The sequence below is a fragment of the Varanus komodoensis genome, unplaced genomic scaffold, assembly GCF_004798865.1.
Source record: "Varanus komodoensis strain SLA01 unplaced genomic scaffold, ASM479886v1 scaffold210, whole genome shotgun sequence".
NCBI classification, from domain to species: Eukaryota; Metazoa; Chordata; class Lepidosauria; order Squamata; family Varanidae; genus Varanus; species Varanus komodoensis.
In genome coordinates, this window is record NW_025335590.1 from 3494 (window position 1) to 22247 (window position 18754).

Genomic DNA, 18754 nt, shown 5'->3' on the forward strand with positions numbered 1-18754 from the left:
CAACTTGCTCTCTCTGAACTTGATCCTCGTCTCTTTGTTTAGGACTTTGGAGCTTCTGAATACACCAGTAACCATTTCCCTTTGATGTTCCTGCTGTTTTCCATTAGAGCTTTCTTCATTCGAGGTGTTCCAGAGCCTGCCACCCTGGATTCTTCAAGGTGGCTCAGGAAGGAAAGCCGGTTTGCTGCCATGACTGCACTCCTTGTCCAGAAGGGACCATCTCCACCCAGGAAGGTGAGGAGCTGTTGGGGTGAAGGACACCCAGTGGGGAAAGGGTTGCTATACCAGTTTCTTGTTGACTTGTTTTATTTAAACCCCAGCTGTTTTATTCAAACATCTCCAAAGACAGGGCACTGTTTAGCTGAGGAAATCCAAATATAGAAATGAATTTCATGAAATTCTTGAGAGGAATTTACCATGAACTGAATAGCTTTATCTTCCTGCAGATCATGTTTCTGACCTCCAACCAAAAGCTCATGTCTTCTTAGAGTTGACAGGGCTGATGCTCTAACTCCTCATTTTGGGTGATGTCGGCTCATTAGGAGCATAGATCCAATCATCAGAGAATTACCAGGTTTCCTGGTTGGAACACTGACATTAGAACAGGAACTAGAGAGTCTTCAGAAGTAGCCAGTATGTAACTGAGCTAGTGTCGATTTGCTGCTCAACATGTAAACAACCCACACGTTCACAAGCAATGAACCTAAAGTCTTTTATTGCTACTTGTCTACAAAATTTACAACTATATAGATAAGCTCTTCTGTTGAGGTCTTTGGAATGCAGCTGTTAATCCTCTAGTGGTGTCTCTCCCCGAGCCCACATGGGACTAGCTTTCTTGGTCACGCCTTTCTTCTCTCTGGCGTAACAGGGTCTGCCTTTGCTCATATCTTCTAAGAATTCTACGATTGGTTGCTAGGGAAAAATCTATAACATCCCCTCCGTCGCCTGTGTCATGTTCAGGAAGTTCAGCATCAGTGGGAGGAGGGACAGCCTGCTCTGACTCCTTCTGAGTAGAACTCCTGGTGTCTTTTCCCTCGGGGCTCTCTTGCTTTGATGTGGGCTCTGGTGTTTGCTCAATGGGCAGCGAGTCAGGGGGAGGTGCAGCTATCTGCTCAGCCACCACCAAGCTAGGTTGCGGGGTTTGTTTATGGATATAGGGTCCCAAGCACAAGACTTCCTCATGAGGTGCTGCCTCTGTTGGGGCTTCAGGCACGACAGCTAGGTTGATTACATTGGTTTTATTTCAAATTCTATCTGTCGGAGGGTAGGTGGCAGGATTGGTGCCTTCCTTTCCCATCTTCTCTCCTGTTCCTGGGCTCTGGCAATAAATTCCAAAGTCCATCCCCCTTCCTTTCCTTTAGCCGGGCCAAAGACTGGGATGCTTAACAATATTGCTAAGAAATTCCCAAACTCCCAAAGCAGAAGGACAGACTATCAAAGGTCAGGTTTCCTACTCTAAGTCATGGAAGCTGGTCTGGAATTTGTATTTCTTTGTATTACCCCTTGGAATGAAGAGTCCAACAAGGAGGAGAAATCAACACTCAACGCAGCCTTGTAACAACCCCAAAAAACTTGGTGACCTGGAAGCTGGCTGAACGTAAATTCTCCCTGGGTGATCCTGGGTCTTGGAATCAGTAGACATAGCTAGTCTCCAGAAGACACTGTTACTCCAAAGTGTACTCGAAAGAGTGGAAACATCACTGCCACTTTTCTTCTTCTCAGATTCAGCCTTTTGCACTCGCTGCCATAAAGACCAGCATCCAAACAAGGACCGAGATCAATGTCTTCCCAAAAGAACCACATTTCTGTCCTATGAAGAATCTGCAGGGATCAGCCTGGCTTCCTTTGCCCTCTTCTTGTCCTTAACCACAAGCATTGTCCTACACATTTTCATTAAATACCTAGAAACTCCCATAGTCAAAGCCAACAACCGGGACCTCTCCTACATTCTCCTCGTCTCCCTCCTGCTCTCCTTCCTGTCCTCCCTCCTCTTCATCGGCCAGCCAAGGAAAGTGTCTTGCTTGCTCCGACAAACGGCGTTCATCATCATCTTCTCAGTGGCCGTGTCTTCTGTGCTGGCCAAAACCATCACCGTGGTGCTGGCCTTTCTGGCCACCAAGCCTGGGAACAGGGTGAGGAGATGGCTGGGGAAGAGATTGGCCAACTCCATTATTATTTCTTGTTCCAGTGTCCAAGTTATCATCTGCACCATCTGGCTGGGAATCTCTCCTCCATTCCCTGACTCTGACATGCACTCCCAGCCTACACAAATCGTCCTGCAGTGCAACGAAGGCTCTGTGGCCATGTTCTACGCTGCCCTCGGCTACATGGGCTTCCTGGCTGCCGTCTGCTTCACGGTGGCCTTCCTGGCCAGGAAGCTGCCCGGGGCCTTCAATGAGGCCAAGCTCATCACCTTCAGCATGCTGGTCTTCTGCAGCGTCTGGGTGTCTTTCGTACCCACCTACCTGAGCACCAGGGGCAAGTACATGGTGGCCGTGCAGGTCTTCTCCATCTTGGCCTCCTGCACTGGTCTGCTGGGCTGCATCTTCCTCCCCAAGTGCTACATCATTCTGGTGAGGCCGGACCTGAACACAAAGGAGCACCTTACCACAAAAACAAAAGGGGGCCTGTAGTGGCCAAAACTCATGGTGTGGCAAGTAATTCATAAATTAGGCTTTAAGTGTTCATATTCTATGAGCACAACAACAAGAATACCAAGAAAATCTGGCAGAAGCCTGCAAAAGGGTCTACCTTAAAGCAGTTCTCAATAGGCTTTGCTTCCGAATCACAACCTGCATCCCTCCAGGTGTGTCTGGAAAAGTCCCCATCAGCCCCAGCCAGCCTGGCCAGTGATAGTGGATGAAGGCAGCTGTAGTCCAACAGCATCTGAAGAGCCACTAGTTGCCCCAAGTCTTCATCAGCCCAGCAGGGCATTCAAGCACCCCCTTCTTTTTCAGAAACTGCAAAAGCGAGGATGCTTCAGCCTTTTTGCCAAAGAAGGATGGGAGTGGCATGGCAGGGCATCAGAGGATGGGGCCTATCAGCATGGTACAGAAATCTCTTTTCGCTGAATCCCTACATTGCCCCAAACTACTGGCTGCAATTGTTGGGAAAGAGGTCCAAAAAAATGATAATGAAAAGAATTGGTGCCTGGCATGTTTTGAATTGGTGCCTGACATGAATTTTGGAGTCCATTTTGGGGAACAAAAGGAAGACCCCCATAACCAAGACTGACTAATCTGCTGCCCGGTGATACAAGATATCCTGTAACCACCATGTTGCCATCTAATCCTTTGAAGAAGTCACAGCTTTCTCAAGAATTGTCAAGTTAACACGCCCCTCGAGTGGCTGATGCACCATAGCCAATCAGTGCAGGGATTTGAGCTCAGTTTTCATGAATGGTTTCCCAACCACTCACTTTTGCATGTTTAAACACACGGAGATTGGGTTAAGTTTCAGAAATTTACTCATTCAAACTGTCGATACACTGCAATCAGTAATATTTTCCCTTCCGTTATAACATACATAGCTGGCTGGTTTGCATTATTGTTCTGTATATGCCGACATCAGAGTGCCATTGTACTGTCATTATTCTGTCATTGACAACTCTATACACATGTACATGACAAGGAGGTTTTTGTAGTTGTTAGTCACGAAATCGTGTCCGACCCATCACGAGCCCATGGAAAACACTCCTCCAGGTCTTCCTGTCCTCCACCATTCCCCGGAGTCCACTTAAGCGCACAGACTAGGTGGTTATAAAATACTTTGTACATGTTCTGGAAGCCTGTAGCCGGTCTCAGCCTGGCAGAACTGTTCGTAAGGTTTTTCTCTCCAGAGGGTACCTGAGGGTTCTATCTAATAAACTGCTGAGGTTTGCAAGGAAATGTGTCTCCCTGTGAAACTGTGCTTACATTCTGGCAACTGGTAGCTCTAGACATCCTGATGCAATCCAGAGAAGGCAGAAGTGTTGCTTGTCCTGTAGTCTGGTTCTGGCATGGAGAGTCAACCTGGTCTAGCTAGAAGACTGCGTGTTCACCCTGGGGAAATACCCCCCCCCCCAAATTGTGGGGTAGCTAGTAGAACACTTTTCTCAGCATGATCAGACCCCTGCAGACCTCTATGCCCAGGAGACCTCGAAGGTGGGACCTCCCCTAGCATGCTGCCCAACTGAGGACTCTCCACCATCACCTCTGATCACTGATGGGAAAGGCTGTGGGAATCTGTCTCCCCAGCAACCTTTTAGTGGGAAGTGCTGGTGCATTGTCAGAGAAGCCTCACCAATGGTGGGAATGTGCACTCAGACCCACAGAGAAGATTTAAATGGCCTTGATCTCCAGTGTTTCCATTGGTGAGATCACCCAGGCCCCCTGCAGTTTAATTACAACTACAAGCTACCAGGTAGGGGTCTTCACTGCCAACTACAAGGTTTTAGATTTTATATTTTTTCCGGCGCCAGGTGGAAAATCTAGACAGCATACTAAAAAGCAGAGACATCACCCTGGCAACAAAAGTGCATATACTCAAGGCTATGGTTTTCCCAGTTGCAATGTATGGCTGTGAAAGTAGGACCATAAGGAAGGCTGAGCACTAAAGAACTGAGGCCTTTGAATTGTGGTGCTGGAGGAGACTCCTGCGAGTCCCTTGGACTGCAAGGAGATCAAACCAGTCAGTCTTAGAGGAGATCAACCCTGACTCTCTTTGGAAGGCCAGATCCTGAAGATGAAACTCAAGTACTTTGGCCAACTAATGAGAAGGAAGGACTCCCTGGAGAAGAGCCTAATGCTGGGAACAATAGATGCCAAAAGAAGAAGAGGATGGCAGAGGAGGAGGTGGCTGGATGGAGTGACTGAAGGATTTTGTTTGAGCTTGGGTGGACTCCGGGGGATGGTGGAGGACAGGAAGACCTGGAGGAATGTTGTCCATGGGGTTGTGATGTGTCAGACACTACTTCGCGACTAACAACAACAACATTATCTGTAGTGGTTTACTTTTACACTTTTTTTTCTTAGTTTTTTCTTCTTGTTTTTCTTAGCATTCATCCATGCTTCCTTAACCCTCCAGCATGCCAGTCGGAGAGGTTAGTTGATCTGTTTCCATTCTTGCTCGCGGTACGAATCGATATTGGTCAATATTAAGATGGTCAATCAATATTGCTTGGAAATGTAAATCCACTATAAGGCCATGCATGTGTTCTGTAGTTTAGTGAGACAACGGACTGACGATGAGTCTGAATCAAAATAATTTAAGGGAATACCTTTACTAAAAGAAATCAAATTTGGGGACTTAGGAGTATCCAGTGCTGAGCTGGCATCTCTGCCCTCCACATAGTTGAAGTCCAAGGCTTTCCCCCACCTGTTTCTCTTTTTTCCCTGGGGTTGCCTTTCTGATCATGGAAAAGCATCTTGCAGGATTCTTCATGCAAAACTTCATGCAGATGATTGGACCATGAAATCCTAGCTCTGAACTCTTAGCTCTGCTTCCAAATAGAGTGTTGGAGATCAAAAGAGTGTTTCAGAAAATTCACCTATTTTCCTTTTGTAACATGCAAATATTTACAAGCTAACAAGGTACAGTATGGGTGCACAGAAAACAAGGCTAAGCATTAACGGATAAAAAGCAGGAAACATTGCTATAGCTTTCTAAGAGCCTTTGAACTGTTTTGTTTTCCTAACGAAATCAAATATTTCTTCCCCAAGTTTCCTTTCTGAACATTCACAAGAATGAAGGGAAGCCAGAAAAGGAGGAGAGCAACACGGAAGAACCTGGTTGCTCTTTGAATTTCCTCTGTACTCTAAAATCTTGTGACCCAGTAGCCGTTACCTAATTAACACTGGACTATCTCAGATTCATGTGATAATGGATAAGGAACTTAATCCATTAGCAGATAAACACTGCCATTTAAGGTGTCCAGGTTTTTCTATCTCACAGCTGTTAAGGACTAGGTTATTAAGAGTTTAGTCTTCAGTCTGCAAGTGGAAAATTTTCACGGTGCTCCAGGCATCTTCCCACTCATCTGTCTCCCCTCCCCACTTCATGCTTACCTTGTAACTTCCCTTCACGCTGCCAGTTCCCTTCGTTCCTCCTCCTCACAGATATCTGGGCGGGATGCCACAATGAGGCTCCTGTGAAAGGAGTTGATATCCCCTCGTGATCCTCAGCCCACAGTCGCTGTCAATGCCAGGTGCTGATGGATACAGGCAGGCCGATCGCCCCCATGCAAGGGCCGGGCTGCCAAAACCGCGAGCCAAAGAGCCAGCAATGTTGCTTCCATCCCCGTGTTCATGGTTTTCATCATCTCCGACTCATGGTGACCCTATGAATTGAACACCCACCAAGGGGGCCTGACCTTGGCAGCCGTGCTCCGCTCTTGGAAACTCCACGCTGTGTCTTTGTTTCTTAGATTGGTTTGAAAGCCTCCCATTAGCATTGTGCCCTCCAGGTTGCCATTGCACTGGAAGTACCGCTAAATAACATTAAATAATATGATACCATTAAAATATCATAAATAAACAAGATAAAAATACAATACATGTAGTCAAGTAGAAACAGAATGTATTAAAACCAGCACAATTAATATGGATGGTCTGAGTGTTGTCCTAGGTGTGCCAAGACAGAAGTGTTTTTATTAGGCACCTGAAGATCAACAGGGTAGGTGCCTGATGAACTCTCTGGTGTGCCCAATGACGTTCCAGACTTGGGGGCCACCCCAGACAAGGCCCTCCTTGCGGCCTCCTCCTGAACCTCCTGAGGGAGAGGGACGCATGGGAGGGTCTCAGTTGATGGTCTTGGTAGGAGCTGTGACTGGGGAACTTGCCCAATCGCATATTGAATTTCGGCCTGCCATGGCCCTCGGAAGGGTCCTAGGCATTCCCTCTTCCCGGGATCTTGGCCACTGCTTCTCCTTAGGAGATACCTTCCACATTTGGAGTATTTATATGGCTTCTCCCAAGTCAATTCTTTGATGATGTTTAATCTTTCTGCAATCAGGAAAGCTGTTCCCACACTCAGAGCAAGTGTAGGGCTTCTCCCCTGTGTGGATTCTCAGATGGACGAGTAGCTTAAGGTTTCTGTTTTCAATGAAACCCTTTCCACACACTGAGCGTTGATAGTGCTTCTCCCCCGTGTGGATACACTGAGGCTCAGAGAATCTGATTCTCTCAGAAAAATGATTAGACTTCTTAAATCTCGCCCTAAGTGGATGTACCAGAATTGACCAGAAATGCTTTCACACTAATGCCTGTTACATAGAAGCTGTGCTAGGACTTTCAACATCCAGGATCGATCACGGAGGGAAGGAAGTAGCCCTATTCAGAGAGGCCACATTCCTCACCCAGAGCCAGCACAGGGTGCCTCGGGAAAGGGGCAGTCCATCCTTCTTGGCTGTGGGGCAGGGGCAGTGCAAGGAGGGGGTAGCATTTCATTCAAATAATAAAGAGATGAAGAAAGACCATTGGAAAGAAGAAGAAAACATTGTTTTAAAGAACAGCAAAAATGAGCCACAGTCATTTGGATGATGAGAAGCTCTTGTTTGGAGCCAGGACGTGGAAATTCTGGGTGAATGGATCAGTCGCTGGTTCGTGGCAGTGGGCAGTGGAGGGAGCAGGGACTGGTTCAGACAGCTTTGGGGATCCCTGTTCCCCCTTCAGGAGTGGAGAATGAGGACTTCTGCAGCCAGCTGGACAGGGTGAAGGGGAACCTCCGACAGCCACCTGCAATGCCACTGAGGCCATCAGCGGCGGTTGACTGTTGGCAGCTTGATGAGAGTGGCAAGATGACCATGCTGGTCTAGCAAAGTGGCGCATTTGTAGCAGGGCTTGATCCATGATGGGTTGTATCATCGGAGTTCAGATGATATAACCATCATGAGTCAAGCCACCCTGAATAGAAGCTTGGAGTGTGATGGGGGCCAATAAGCCAAAAATAAACCCATCCTGAATTCAAAAGACAGGCCATTGTGCAGCATAAGCCACGGTGGCTTGTCGTACAAGTCAATGCACTCCATCACCTCTGAGAGCCACAAAGCCAGTACATTCCTTTAAAAGTCTTTTCTATTTCCAAGTTAGCTATTTGGAAAAGTGTGGACCAGATTATTACATCGCTGCTCAGATTAGCACACTGGAAAGTTAAGGCAGCAGGGAGTCAGTGTCTACCTGGTAAGAAAAACAGGTTTGAAAGTAAAAGCATTTTGCTCAAATAATAAAGAGATGAAGAAAGGACATTGGAGATGAGGAGTAAATATTGTTTTAATTTAAAGAACAGCAAAAATGAGCCACAGTCATTTGGTTGATGAGCAGAAGCTCTGGTTTGGAGCCAGGACAGTGGACATTCCGGAGCAAACGGATCAGTCTGCAGTCCCCTTTGCAGTGTGATAATGAACATGCTGAAATGAAATCGGCCAGCAAACAGAATGTGCAAGAGCTCCCTGCAGGGCCTGAATGGAATGAAGCTCTTCAACGAACACAGCTATGTCCTTGTGCCCATTACCAGTTTTTTAAAATTTCTATTAATCTAAAATGGGAAATACAATTAAAATAAGACATAGAATAAAGTAAAAATATGCAATATTAAACATACAATTAAACTCCCCTATACAAAGCCCAGTTCATCCCACCACTGGGACCACTGGTAACATTTTAAAAGTTCTTTCAAAAGTTTCTTCAAGAAGCTCCGTACACCTTCCAAAATTGCAATGACCACTGCGAAGGTTCAAATCTTCCCCACTTCTTTTTTTTAAAAACACACAATACATAAATGAACCCCAGGCATCATCACAAGTATTCTTTTCTATATAGCCTTTCCCCACTTGAATATCACAAATTAATTTGTCATGAATAGCTATATTCCAAACTTCAATTGAAAATGATGTAATAATTTGCTATAATTAATCTTGCAGCTGTTACTAAGTTTGCTACCAATTCTTTAAAAGTTTGCTACCAATTCTTTAAAATACCAACTCTATATTTGTTTTGAGAGTAAAGCAATCGCAGGTCATATTTCAATATTTAAACATATTTATTTATTACTCCCTTCAAAAATCTCTTCTTAGCCATTTGTTTTCACCAAAACTGGGTGAGACTTGGGAGTGGTGGCCACAACTGAGAAGCAGGTGATCCAGATCCAGAAGGATCTGGACAGGCTGTGGAAGTGGGCAGGGGACAACAGGATGGCATTCACTGTGGTAAGTGCAAGGTCCTGAATTTGGGGCATCGGAATAGGTGTCACAGGTACAGGATGGGGGACAAGTGGCTGGGGAGTTGCACTAGTCAAAGGGATCTCGGGGTTCGTGTCAACAGTAGGCTGAACATGAGCTAGCAGTGTGATGCAGCAGTTAAGAAGGTGAATGCCACCTGTGGATGTATAGCCATAAGCGTGGCTTCTAGGGAGATGTTGATACCGCCCTACATGACTCTGGTGCACCCACAACTGGAGGACTGTGTCCTTTTCTGGGATCCACATTCTGGAGGAAAGAATGAGTTCCAGTGAGGCAAAGCTCAAAGAACCAGCTTCAGGTTAGAAGGCAGGACCCCTAGGATATGGAATAGGCTTCCAAGGAAGGTGGTTGAGGCCCCATCAGTGAGGGTGTTAAGGAAAGATTGGACACACACAACCTGGGTATTACATGAACGAAGCTTGCTGGACCCGGGGGTCTGACTAGATGGCCTGGGAGGCCAATTCTGACTCACTTTTATTCTATGTTTGTAAATTCTATCCTCAACTGGAAACCTTTTTTTAGGGCTGGTTGCTTGTATATTTTCATGTACTCTCAGGTTGCTACTATGACTGAAACTCTTGCCACACACTGAGCACTCAAAAGGGTTTCTCCCGTGTGGATTCTTCCATGTAAGTTAAGGTCTCCCTCCCGAGCAAAGCTCTTTCCACACACTGTATGTTTTTTCCCTGAATGGATTCTCTGAGGACTTTTAAGCTCCGAACTGCTAACAAAAGCCTTTCCACACTCAAAGCATTTATGTAGTTTCCCTGCTGTGTGAATTTTTGATGCCATTTTTCTGCAATCAAGGAAGCTCTTCCCACATTCAGAGCAAGTGCAGAGCTTCTTCTCCTGTGTGGATTCTTCTATGTGAGTTAAGGTCTCCCTTTGGAGCAAAGCTCTTTCCACACTCTAAGCCAGTGCTGGTGAACCTTTTAGAGACTGAGTGCCCAAACTGCAATTCAGAACCTACTTATTTATCACGAAGTGCCAACATTACAATAAAACCTGAATACAGAGGTTTTAGTTTAGAAAAAACAACTCATACATTAACATCTTTGTCTTAAAAGAAAAACACAGTAACAGAGAGAAGGAGCCATATTCACGTTCAGCGCCCCCAAGTCGGGGGATGCCAGGCTTGCTTGTACCCGAGCGTGTGCACTCTCTCCCTCCTTCCCTCCTCACCCCCAAACCAGCCACCAGGTGCCGCAGCAGCTTCAGTGGTGCTTGGAAGTTTACTGGAGGGATAGAATGGGTGGGGGGGGGAGACCTAAAGGTGAGGAGAGGCTATCACTGATCCCTTCCCACTTCTGTTGGGTTCTTTTTCAAGTCACCCGCATGGTGCTACCAAGCCTTGGCAAGGGGGGGTCGGGTGAGGAGGGGTCCCCCACCATGGGCCCACTCCTCTCGGTTCACAGCAGTTCCAGCCTGTGGCATGCATGCCATAGGTTTGCCATCACTGCTCTTCACCATGGGTCCTCAAACTACAGCCCTCGGGCCAAATCCGGCCCGCCATGCTCATTTACCCAGCCCACCTCAGAGCTTTCAGACTCGCTCGGAGAAAATGATTTCCAAAAGCTCTGTGCTGGTGCAGGTGTTCTTTGAAACTGAGCAGAGAGCCAGCGCATGGGCCAAATTGCAGCAGCTCAACTGCATGTGTGCTGGCACCCCCCCCCCCCCCACAATGCATGCATATACAGAGTGGGAATATGGAGCTGGAAACAGAAGAGAGCAGGGCAGGAGAGAGAGAGAGACACTAAAAATGGATTGAAGGTAAGAAAAATATAACTTTTCAAATATATTTTTAATTATGTGAGCCGCAGCCACCTTGCCAAGCCCAGGGGCAGCTGCTTGACACTGGTGGCACAGGAGTCCCAGCCTTCTATGGGCAAGCCAGCATGCTTCTTCCCCCATGGCGGGGAGAGGCAGGAGGTGCCCCGCTCGGCCAGCTGCAGCCTCGTCCTTACCTTTTTGCGGCCCTCCCTAGCAAGAGGAGCCACCTTGCGCACACCTCTCTGGCCTCCCACTCCCACTCCCAGAGCCGGGCAAGCACCGGGGAAGGGACCCTCGTCTGGCTGGGAAGCAGGGCGGTGCAATGTGGCAAAAAGGCCTCAACTGAGGTGAGCGCACCCTCATGCGCCCCCCCACCCTGTGTCCTGCTTTCAGCAGGCGGCACAGCGTCATCTTGGGCTTCTGCTGCAGCCAGACAAGGGGAGGAGACATTTTTATTTTTTTAATTAATTTTAAATTTATTTTAATTACAATTTTTCAAACTATAGTCTGGCCCCCCAACAGTCTGAGGAACAGTGTACTCCTTTTTAAAAAGTTTGAGGACCCCTGCTCTAAGCATTTAAATGGCTTTTCCCATTTGGCTTCTCTGATGACTTTTAAGGACCCAACTGTGAACAAAAGCCTTTCCACATTCAACCCATTTATGTATTTTCCGTGTGAATTTTTTGATGCCATTTAAGATTTCTGCAAACAAGGAAGCTCTTCTCACATTCAGAGCAAGTGCAGGGCTCCTTCCCTTTGTGGAATCTCTAATGTATATTAAGGTGCGCATTTGACTGAAACTCTTCTCACATATTGAGCAATGAAAGAACTTTTCCCGCGTGTGGATTCTGCAATGTCTTTTAAGGTAAATGTTTTGACAGAAGGCCTTTCCACATTGAAAGCATTCAAATGGCTTCTCACCTGTGTGATTTCTTTGGTGCACCCTAAGATGAGAGTGCCAAGTGAAGCTCTTTCCACACTCAAAGCAGTTATATGAATTTTCCCCAGTGTGTGTTTTTTGATGATGTGTATGCCTTCTGCAATCAATGAAGCTATTCCCACATTCAGAGCATATGTAAGACTTCTCCCCCATGTGGATTCTCTGATGAACCTTAAATTGTGTGTTATGGTGGAAACCTTTTCCACACACTGAGCACTCTATGGGCTTTTTTCCATGTGAATTATTTTATGTGACTTAAGGTATGTCTTGTGAGTAAAGCCCTTTCCACACTTGAAGCATTTATACGGCTTCTCCCATGTGAATTATTTGATGCCGTTTAAGCCTCCTTGCATCAAGGAAGCTCTTCCCACATTCATTGCAAGTATAGGGTTTCTCCTGTTTGTGCATTTCCTGATGTAACTTAAGTTGTGTGTTTCGACGGAAACGCTTTCCACACACTGAGCACTGAATGGGATTCTCTTCAATGTGGATTCTTTTATGTGAGTTAAGGTGCGAGTTATGAACAAAGCTCTTTCCACACACTAAGCATTTATATGGCTTCTCCCTGGAGTGAATTCTTTGATGATGTTGAAGGCTTCCACGGTCAAGGAACCTCTTTCCACATTCAGAGCAAGTGCAGGTCTTATCCCTTGCGTGGATTCTCTGATGTAGCTTAAGGAGTATGTTTTGATGGAAATCCTTTCCACACATTGAGCACCGAAAGGGCTTCTCTTCTGTGTGGATCGTGAGATGCCTTTTAAGGCTCATGTTGTGACGGAAGGCCTTTTCACATTTTGAGCATTTAAATGGCTTCTCATTTGTGTGGATTCTGTGATGCACCTTGAGATGACCGTTTTGACGGAAACTCTTTCCACACACAGAGCACTGAAAGGGCTTCTCTCCTGTGTGAATTCCTTTATGTGAGTTAAGGTGTGATTTCTGAGCAAAGTTCCTTCCACATTCCGAACACTTATAGGGCCTCTCTTCTGTGTGGCTTGCGCGATGCTTTTTAAGGCCCTTGTTTTCACGGAAACTCTTTCCACACATTGTGCACTGAAAGGGCTTTTCTCCTGTGTGGATTATTAGATGTCTTTTAAGGCCCATCCTTTCACTGAAGTGCTTTCCACAGTGGGAGCATTTATGAGGTTTCCCTGCTTTGGTGATTGTTTCATGAGATACAGGGTTTGAATTCTGAGGGAAGCCCTTTCCACAATCTAAACGTTTCTGCAGCTTCCCTCCCATGTGGCTTTTTTGATGTGCTTGAAGCTGGCTGCTTTCACCAAAACTCTTTCCGCACTCCAAACACTTGTCAGATCTCTCGCTTATGTGGCCTGTTTGATGTGAGGGAAGGCTTTCATTAGGAAAGAAATGCTCACTTCCCTCTGACCCTTTGTCTGGTTCCTCCCCCGTGAGAATTCTTTTTTCTACGGTAGAATCTAATGTACAGCTGAACCTCTTTTTAGACTTCAAGCATCTGAAGCTCTTCCCCTCTTTGTCAAATTCTTGTTTTCCACAATGGTGGATCTGTTGCCTCCTTATGTCCTTGGAGTTTTCCAATTGTCTTTCTCCACTGCAAATATTCCTATTCCTGCCTTCACAAGGTGCTTGTGCCATTGGAACAGCACAGAATTCGGCCTGCTCAAAAGAAATGGACTCGTCCCTCCAGTTTTCTTTGTCTGCTGTCCCCTGTCCTTGATGCGCACTGTTTCTGTTGCTCCCCCTGCAATCCGCTGAAAGAATAGAAAGAAAATTATGCCACAACAGACAGAAAAAACCCAATGGGTTGCTGATTTGATCAACACGATCAAAAATGCCTGGGGTGGAGGCACTTCCTCGTGGTTGGGTGTGTTTCCTCCAAGACATCCCACACGTGGTGCCCCAACGGAAAGAAAGACTTTAAAAATCTATGAAACCAGCATTGACAGTGGGACCTGCCATTTTGTCCTGGCTGGTTTGGAAAACAGGAACTGGAAAGTGAGCATTGCTGGCAGCTCTTTTGGATGTCTTTGCAACTTTTGAATCCAGCAGTCAAGGTAGACTCTTACGGCATTCCTGCTGGCTTGTGTCACTGTTCTACTGGACCTATATTTCCGGTGCGTTCACCGAAATGTGTCGTGTTACAGGTGTCACAAAGAGGAGGTCAAGCTGGCTATGCGAGGCCTCCGAGTCTCAGAGAATCTGCTCTCTTGTGTCTCTCAGAAAAAGTGATTAGGTATCATAAATTTTCACCAAAGGTGGATATACCAGAGTTGACCAGAAATGCATTCACACAAATGGAGGGGCCGCGTTCCTTACCCAGAGAAGCCAGGATCTCCTCTGTGACGTCCTGGTGCAGAGCCCTCTGGCCAGCGTCCAGCAGGGCCCACTCATCCTCCGAGAAATGCACGGCCACCTCCTCGAGGCTCGTCACACCCTGGAGAAGAGGAAGGCGTTCATCATAGCCGTGCAGGGAGACGGCGGTGGGGAGGGGACTGGAGGTTCCCCTGTGGAATCCGGGGCTCCACGAGTGAATCCAGAAGCCTCCGATCCTCCTCCTGGGATGGAAGCAAAGGGGCTAATTCTGCCAGGTCTAAGGAGAAAGGCCCTCAAGCCTCTCCTACCTTCTCTGCATGCAGGGATGGTGTCTCCACTCCATCACAAACTGAAGGAGGCCTCGAAGGAATGCTGAGTGTCATTCCATCCTCCCTGCAGGCCATTCCCTTTCCTAAGGACAGGAAAGAGAACGAAGAAGAAACTGTGTTCTTGAAGGACATTTGGTCACTTAGTTTCTTGTGTGGAATCCTCCAAGGTGTTTGTCTATATTGCTGGACAATCTGCCTTTCCAAGTTTTAGAATGGATACTGGGGAAGTTTACTCCCACCTCAAAGGAAGCTCAAGAGAAGCTTAATCACCTCAGGCACTTTGGGCACAGAGCAGATGGTAGACGAGGTTGAAATGGGCCCACTCACCCTTAACAGAAGACAAGGGTCCCCTGTCTACTCCCTGCATGATCCCCCTAGACAGGAGCCCCAGTGTGGGATCCGACGGAGCCTTCTTTGCCACTGGGAACCCTGCGGCTGCTTTGTCCACCATTCGCTGAACCTGGAACAGCAATGCAGAGTACAGGTAAGGGAAGGGATGCAGGTATTAGGAAAAGAGAAGATTCCCACAGGTGTGCCGTTCGGGCCTCTTCCCCAAGCCCTGCAGAAGTCCAGGCTGAGTGGACTTGAGACGAGCAGGGAAGGATCCCTTTGCTGGGTTGATGGCTCAGTCCTGGTCGAAGGCCACAAAGAGCCTCCTGGATTCAGTCAGCAGGGAGGGAGAAGCTCTGAGATGGTGACTGATCCCGAGCAACTCCGCATGTTCCTTCGCTGCTCCTCGTCCCACCAGGAGGATTCTCCCGCTACGTGAAAAGGACCTTCTCCTCTTGAGGAGCAAAACAAATGAACCTACTGGAGGTACTTTGGGTGCTCCCAAGAGAGCCTGCCCCACACGTTCAGAACTGAGGCCTGGTGTTGTATGGGGCAGGGAGACATGGGAAACTGGCGCACCCTTGAGAAACAGGCATCACATTCAGGTGACTGGGAGGGAGTTTTAAGGTCTCAGTCCCACAGAGTTCCCAGGAGGAAAAATGTTCACCTGCTGCTCTTCCTGCTTCCCCTCCTCTGCCTGGCTCAGCAGGGCGCCTTCGGCCAGGGCCACCGCCTGGGCACTGGTCTCCGCTCCGCACTCCCTCACCCAGCTCTCCAGCTGTGGGGGAAGGATGGCCAGGAACCGCTCCAGGATCACCTGGTCCAGCAGCTGAGCCTTCGTGTGGTTTTCTGGCCGCAGCCACTGATGGCAGAGACGGTGGAGGCGGCTGCAAGTCGCTCGGGGCCCCTCAGCCTCCAGGTAGCCCAACTGCCTGAAGCGCCGGCGAGCCACGTCTGAGCTGGGTCTGCTCCCACCCATGTCCTCCTCCAAGCCTCTTTCCCAGAGCTCTGTGCTGCTCCCTTGTGGGATTTCATGGGAGCCAGTTCCTGCCTCACAGCCAGCTAAGTCATCTTCTTCTCCTTTCCCTCCGTTCTCCATTTTTGTTCTCAGCAAATCAGGCAGGGCCTCCTTGCTGCGTTGTCGGTTCTTTACTGGGAGAAAGACTGCAAGGAAGAAGGAAAACACAGATACACCTGTGGCCAACCCAACCCCAGACCCCATTTCAAATCCTCCCACAACCCCCTTCCTACACAAAATAGGCTTTTGTTTATACGTCACTTACTGGTTTATACCACTTGTGCTTTTGCTATGTAAACACATCCTCGGTTACTGAGTGAAGACTTCAGAAGGGCCACGTAGGATCATACCACGGGACCCTCTACAGCATGCTGCTCACACCATAGCCAGCCCCCAGGCTTGAACTTGGGGGTGTTCTGATGGGTTCATGGCCACTTCTGGCTCTACTCTTCTAGGCCCATGGGAAACCCACATGGATCCCGCATGTCCAAAAGCCTCATTCCACACAAGGCCCCACCAAGGGATGCACACTGGCGTACTGCCTCTGAGCATGAGGTCAGCAAGGAGCCAAAAGCACAAGTAGCCGCACTTGAGCAGGAGGAGGTCTTGCACCCATCTTGGTTGTGGGATCATCTGAGAAGCTGGTTTGGCACCATGAATGTGGAGTGACAGATCTCAGTTCTGTCATGAGTCTCGCACTTATGGCTTCCTGGGATGACTCCTCTGGGTTCTAGACTTAAGTAAACGGGGGAAGGTCTCCCTCCACCACAGGCATCATCTTGAACACCCCCGTCCAGGCTCCCTTTCCTTCAGCTAATGCATCTGCCTCATGGCCAATTTCCTCCCAGGAACGCAGGTGCAGGGCCACTTGCTACGTCCCCTCGAAGCAATTCGCTCTAAGCTCAGAGTTGCTGGGCTTTCTAAGACAAGACCTAGGTGAGCACCTGCCTGGCCAGAGGGTTTATGTAACAGCTGCGTGGGAATTTTCTCTGCTTGTTGGTTTCTTGTATCTGTTTGGCTAGGAGAAAAGGGATATGCAGTGTTTAGGCACAGTATATCACAGAAGTGAGTACACCCCTCACATGTTGTAAATATTTTATTATATCTTTTCATGTGACAACCCTGAAGAAATGACACTTTGTTACAATGTAAAGTAGTGAGTATACAGCTTGTAACAGTGTAAATTTGCTGACCCCTCAAAATAACTCAACACACAGCCATTAATGTCTAAACCGCTGGCAACAAAAGTGAGTACACCCCTAAGTGAAACTGTCCAAATTGGGCATTATTAGCCATTTTCCTTCCACAGTGTAATGTGACTCGTTAGTGTTACAAGGTCTCAGGTGTGAATGGGGAGCAGGTGTGTTAAATTTGGTGTTATCGCTCTCACTTTCTCATACTGGTCACTGGAAGTTCAACATGGCACCTCATGGCAAAGAACTGAGGATCTGAAAAAAAGAATTGTTGCTCTACATAAAGATGGCCTAGGCTATAAGAAGATTGTCAAGACCCTGAACCTGAGCTGCAGCACGGTGGCCAAGACCATACAGTGGTTTAACAGGACAGTTTCCACTCAGAACAGGCCTCGCCATGGTCGACCAAAGAAGATGAGTGCATGTGCTCAGCATCATATCCAGAGGTTGGCTTTGGGAAATAGACATATGAGTGCTGCCAGCATTGCTGCAGAGGTTGAAGGGGTGGTGGGTCAGCCTGTCAGTGCTCAGACCATACGTCGTACACTGCATCAAATTGGTCTGCAGAACTGTCATCGCAGAAGGAAGCCTCTTCTAAAGATGATGCACAAGAAAGCCACAAACAGTTTGCTGAAGACAAGTAGACTAAGGACATGGATTAGTGGAACCATGTCCTGTGGTCTGATGAGACCAAGATAAACATATTTGGTTCAGATGGTGTCAAGCGAGTGTGGCGACAACAGGTGAGGAGTACAAAGACAAGTGTGTCTTGCCTACAGTCAAGCATGGTGGTTGGAATGTCATGGTCTGGGGCTGCATGAGTGCTGCCGGCACTGGGGAGCTACAGTTCATTTAGTGAACCATGAATGCCAACATGTACTGTGACATACTGAAGCAGAGTATGATCCCCTCCCTTCAGAGACTGGGCCGCAGGGCAGTATTCCAACATGATAACCCCAAACACACCTCCAAGATGACCACTGCCTTGCTAAAGAAGCTGAGGATAAAGCTGATGGACTGGCCAAGAATGTCTCCAGACCTAAACCCTATCGAGCACCTGTGGGGCATTCTGAAAGGAAGGTGGAGGAGCACAAGGTCTCTAACATCTACCAGCTCTGTGATGTCGTCATGGAGGAGTGGAAGAGGACTCTAGTGGCAACCTGTGACACTCTGGTGAACTCCACGCCCAAGAGGGTTAAGGCAGTGCTGGAAAATAATGGTGGACACACAAAATATTGACACTTTGGGTCCAATTTGGACAGTTTCACTTAAGGGTGTACTCACTTTTGTTGCCAGTGGTTTAGACATTAATGGCTATGTGTTGAGTTATTTTGAGGGGACAGCAAATTTACACTGTTATACAAGCTGTATACTCACTACTTTACATTGTAGCAAAGTGTCATTTCTTCAGGGTTGTCACATGAAAAGATATAATAAAATATTTGCAACATGTGAGGGGCGTACTCACTTCTGTGATATACTGTATGCCTCTTATTTAAGAGAACAGTGTCTCTGGGAAGAGGAGGGAAGATACCAGACAATGGGAGCAGAATTTTCCGTGCAATCGTCTTCAATGGTTTTTGGCTGGGAATAAGATTTGATCCTCCTTCCAGAGTGGAGCCAAACCCAGGGCCCCCGCCAAGGGGCGCACAGGAGCACGCTGCCTCC

General features: G+C 47.6%; 2 protein-coding genes across 4 annotated transcripts in view; one reads left to right on the forward strand and one right to left on the reverse strand.

Moving 5' to 3' along the window:
* Positions 1-1635: 1635 nt before the first annotated feature.
* On the forward strand, positions 1636-7792 carry LOC123023884 (vomeronasal type-2 receptor 26-like; the record flags this gene model as incomplete). Its single annotated transcript, XM_044431017.1, has 2 exons — positions 1636-2478; positions 7650-7792. Coding segments are annotated over 2 exons (986 nt in total), but the record flags the coding sequence as incomplete, so codon positions are not given.
* Positions 7793-11528: 3736 nt separating this feature from the next.
* LOC123023881 (gastrula zinc finger protein XlCGF26.1-like) overlaps positions 11529-18754 on the reverse strand; it is a 62804-nt gene continuing 55578 nt past the window's right edge. The window contains exons 1-6 of one of the 3 annotated variants that reach the window (XM_044431009.1): positions 16159-16942; positions 15543-16039; positions 14873-15005; positions 14525-14628; positions 14220-14337; positions 11529-13654 (exon numbers count right to left, since the gene is read on the reverse strand). In XM_044431009.1, the coding sequence (XP_044286944.1) occupies positions 12225-13654; positions 14220-14337; positions 14525-14628; positions 14873-15005; positions 15543-15974 (2217 nt within the window). In that variant the 5' untranslated portion in view covers positions 15975-16039; positions 16159-16942 and the 3' untranslated portion in view covers positions 11529-12224. Of the gene's footprint in view, positions 13655-14219; positions 14338-14524; positions 14629-14872; positions 15006-15321; positions 15326-15542; positions 16040-16158; positions 16943-18754 lie in introns of those variants that run through there. The other 2 variants (XM_044431011.1, XM_044431010.1) reach the window with 2 other exon arrangements.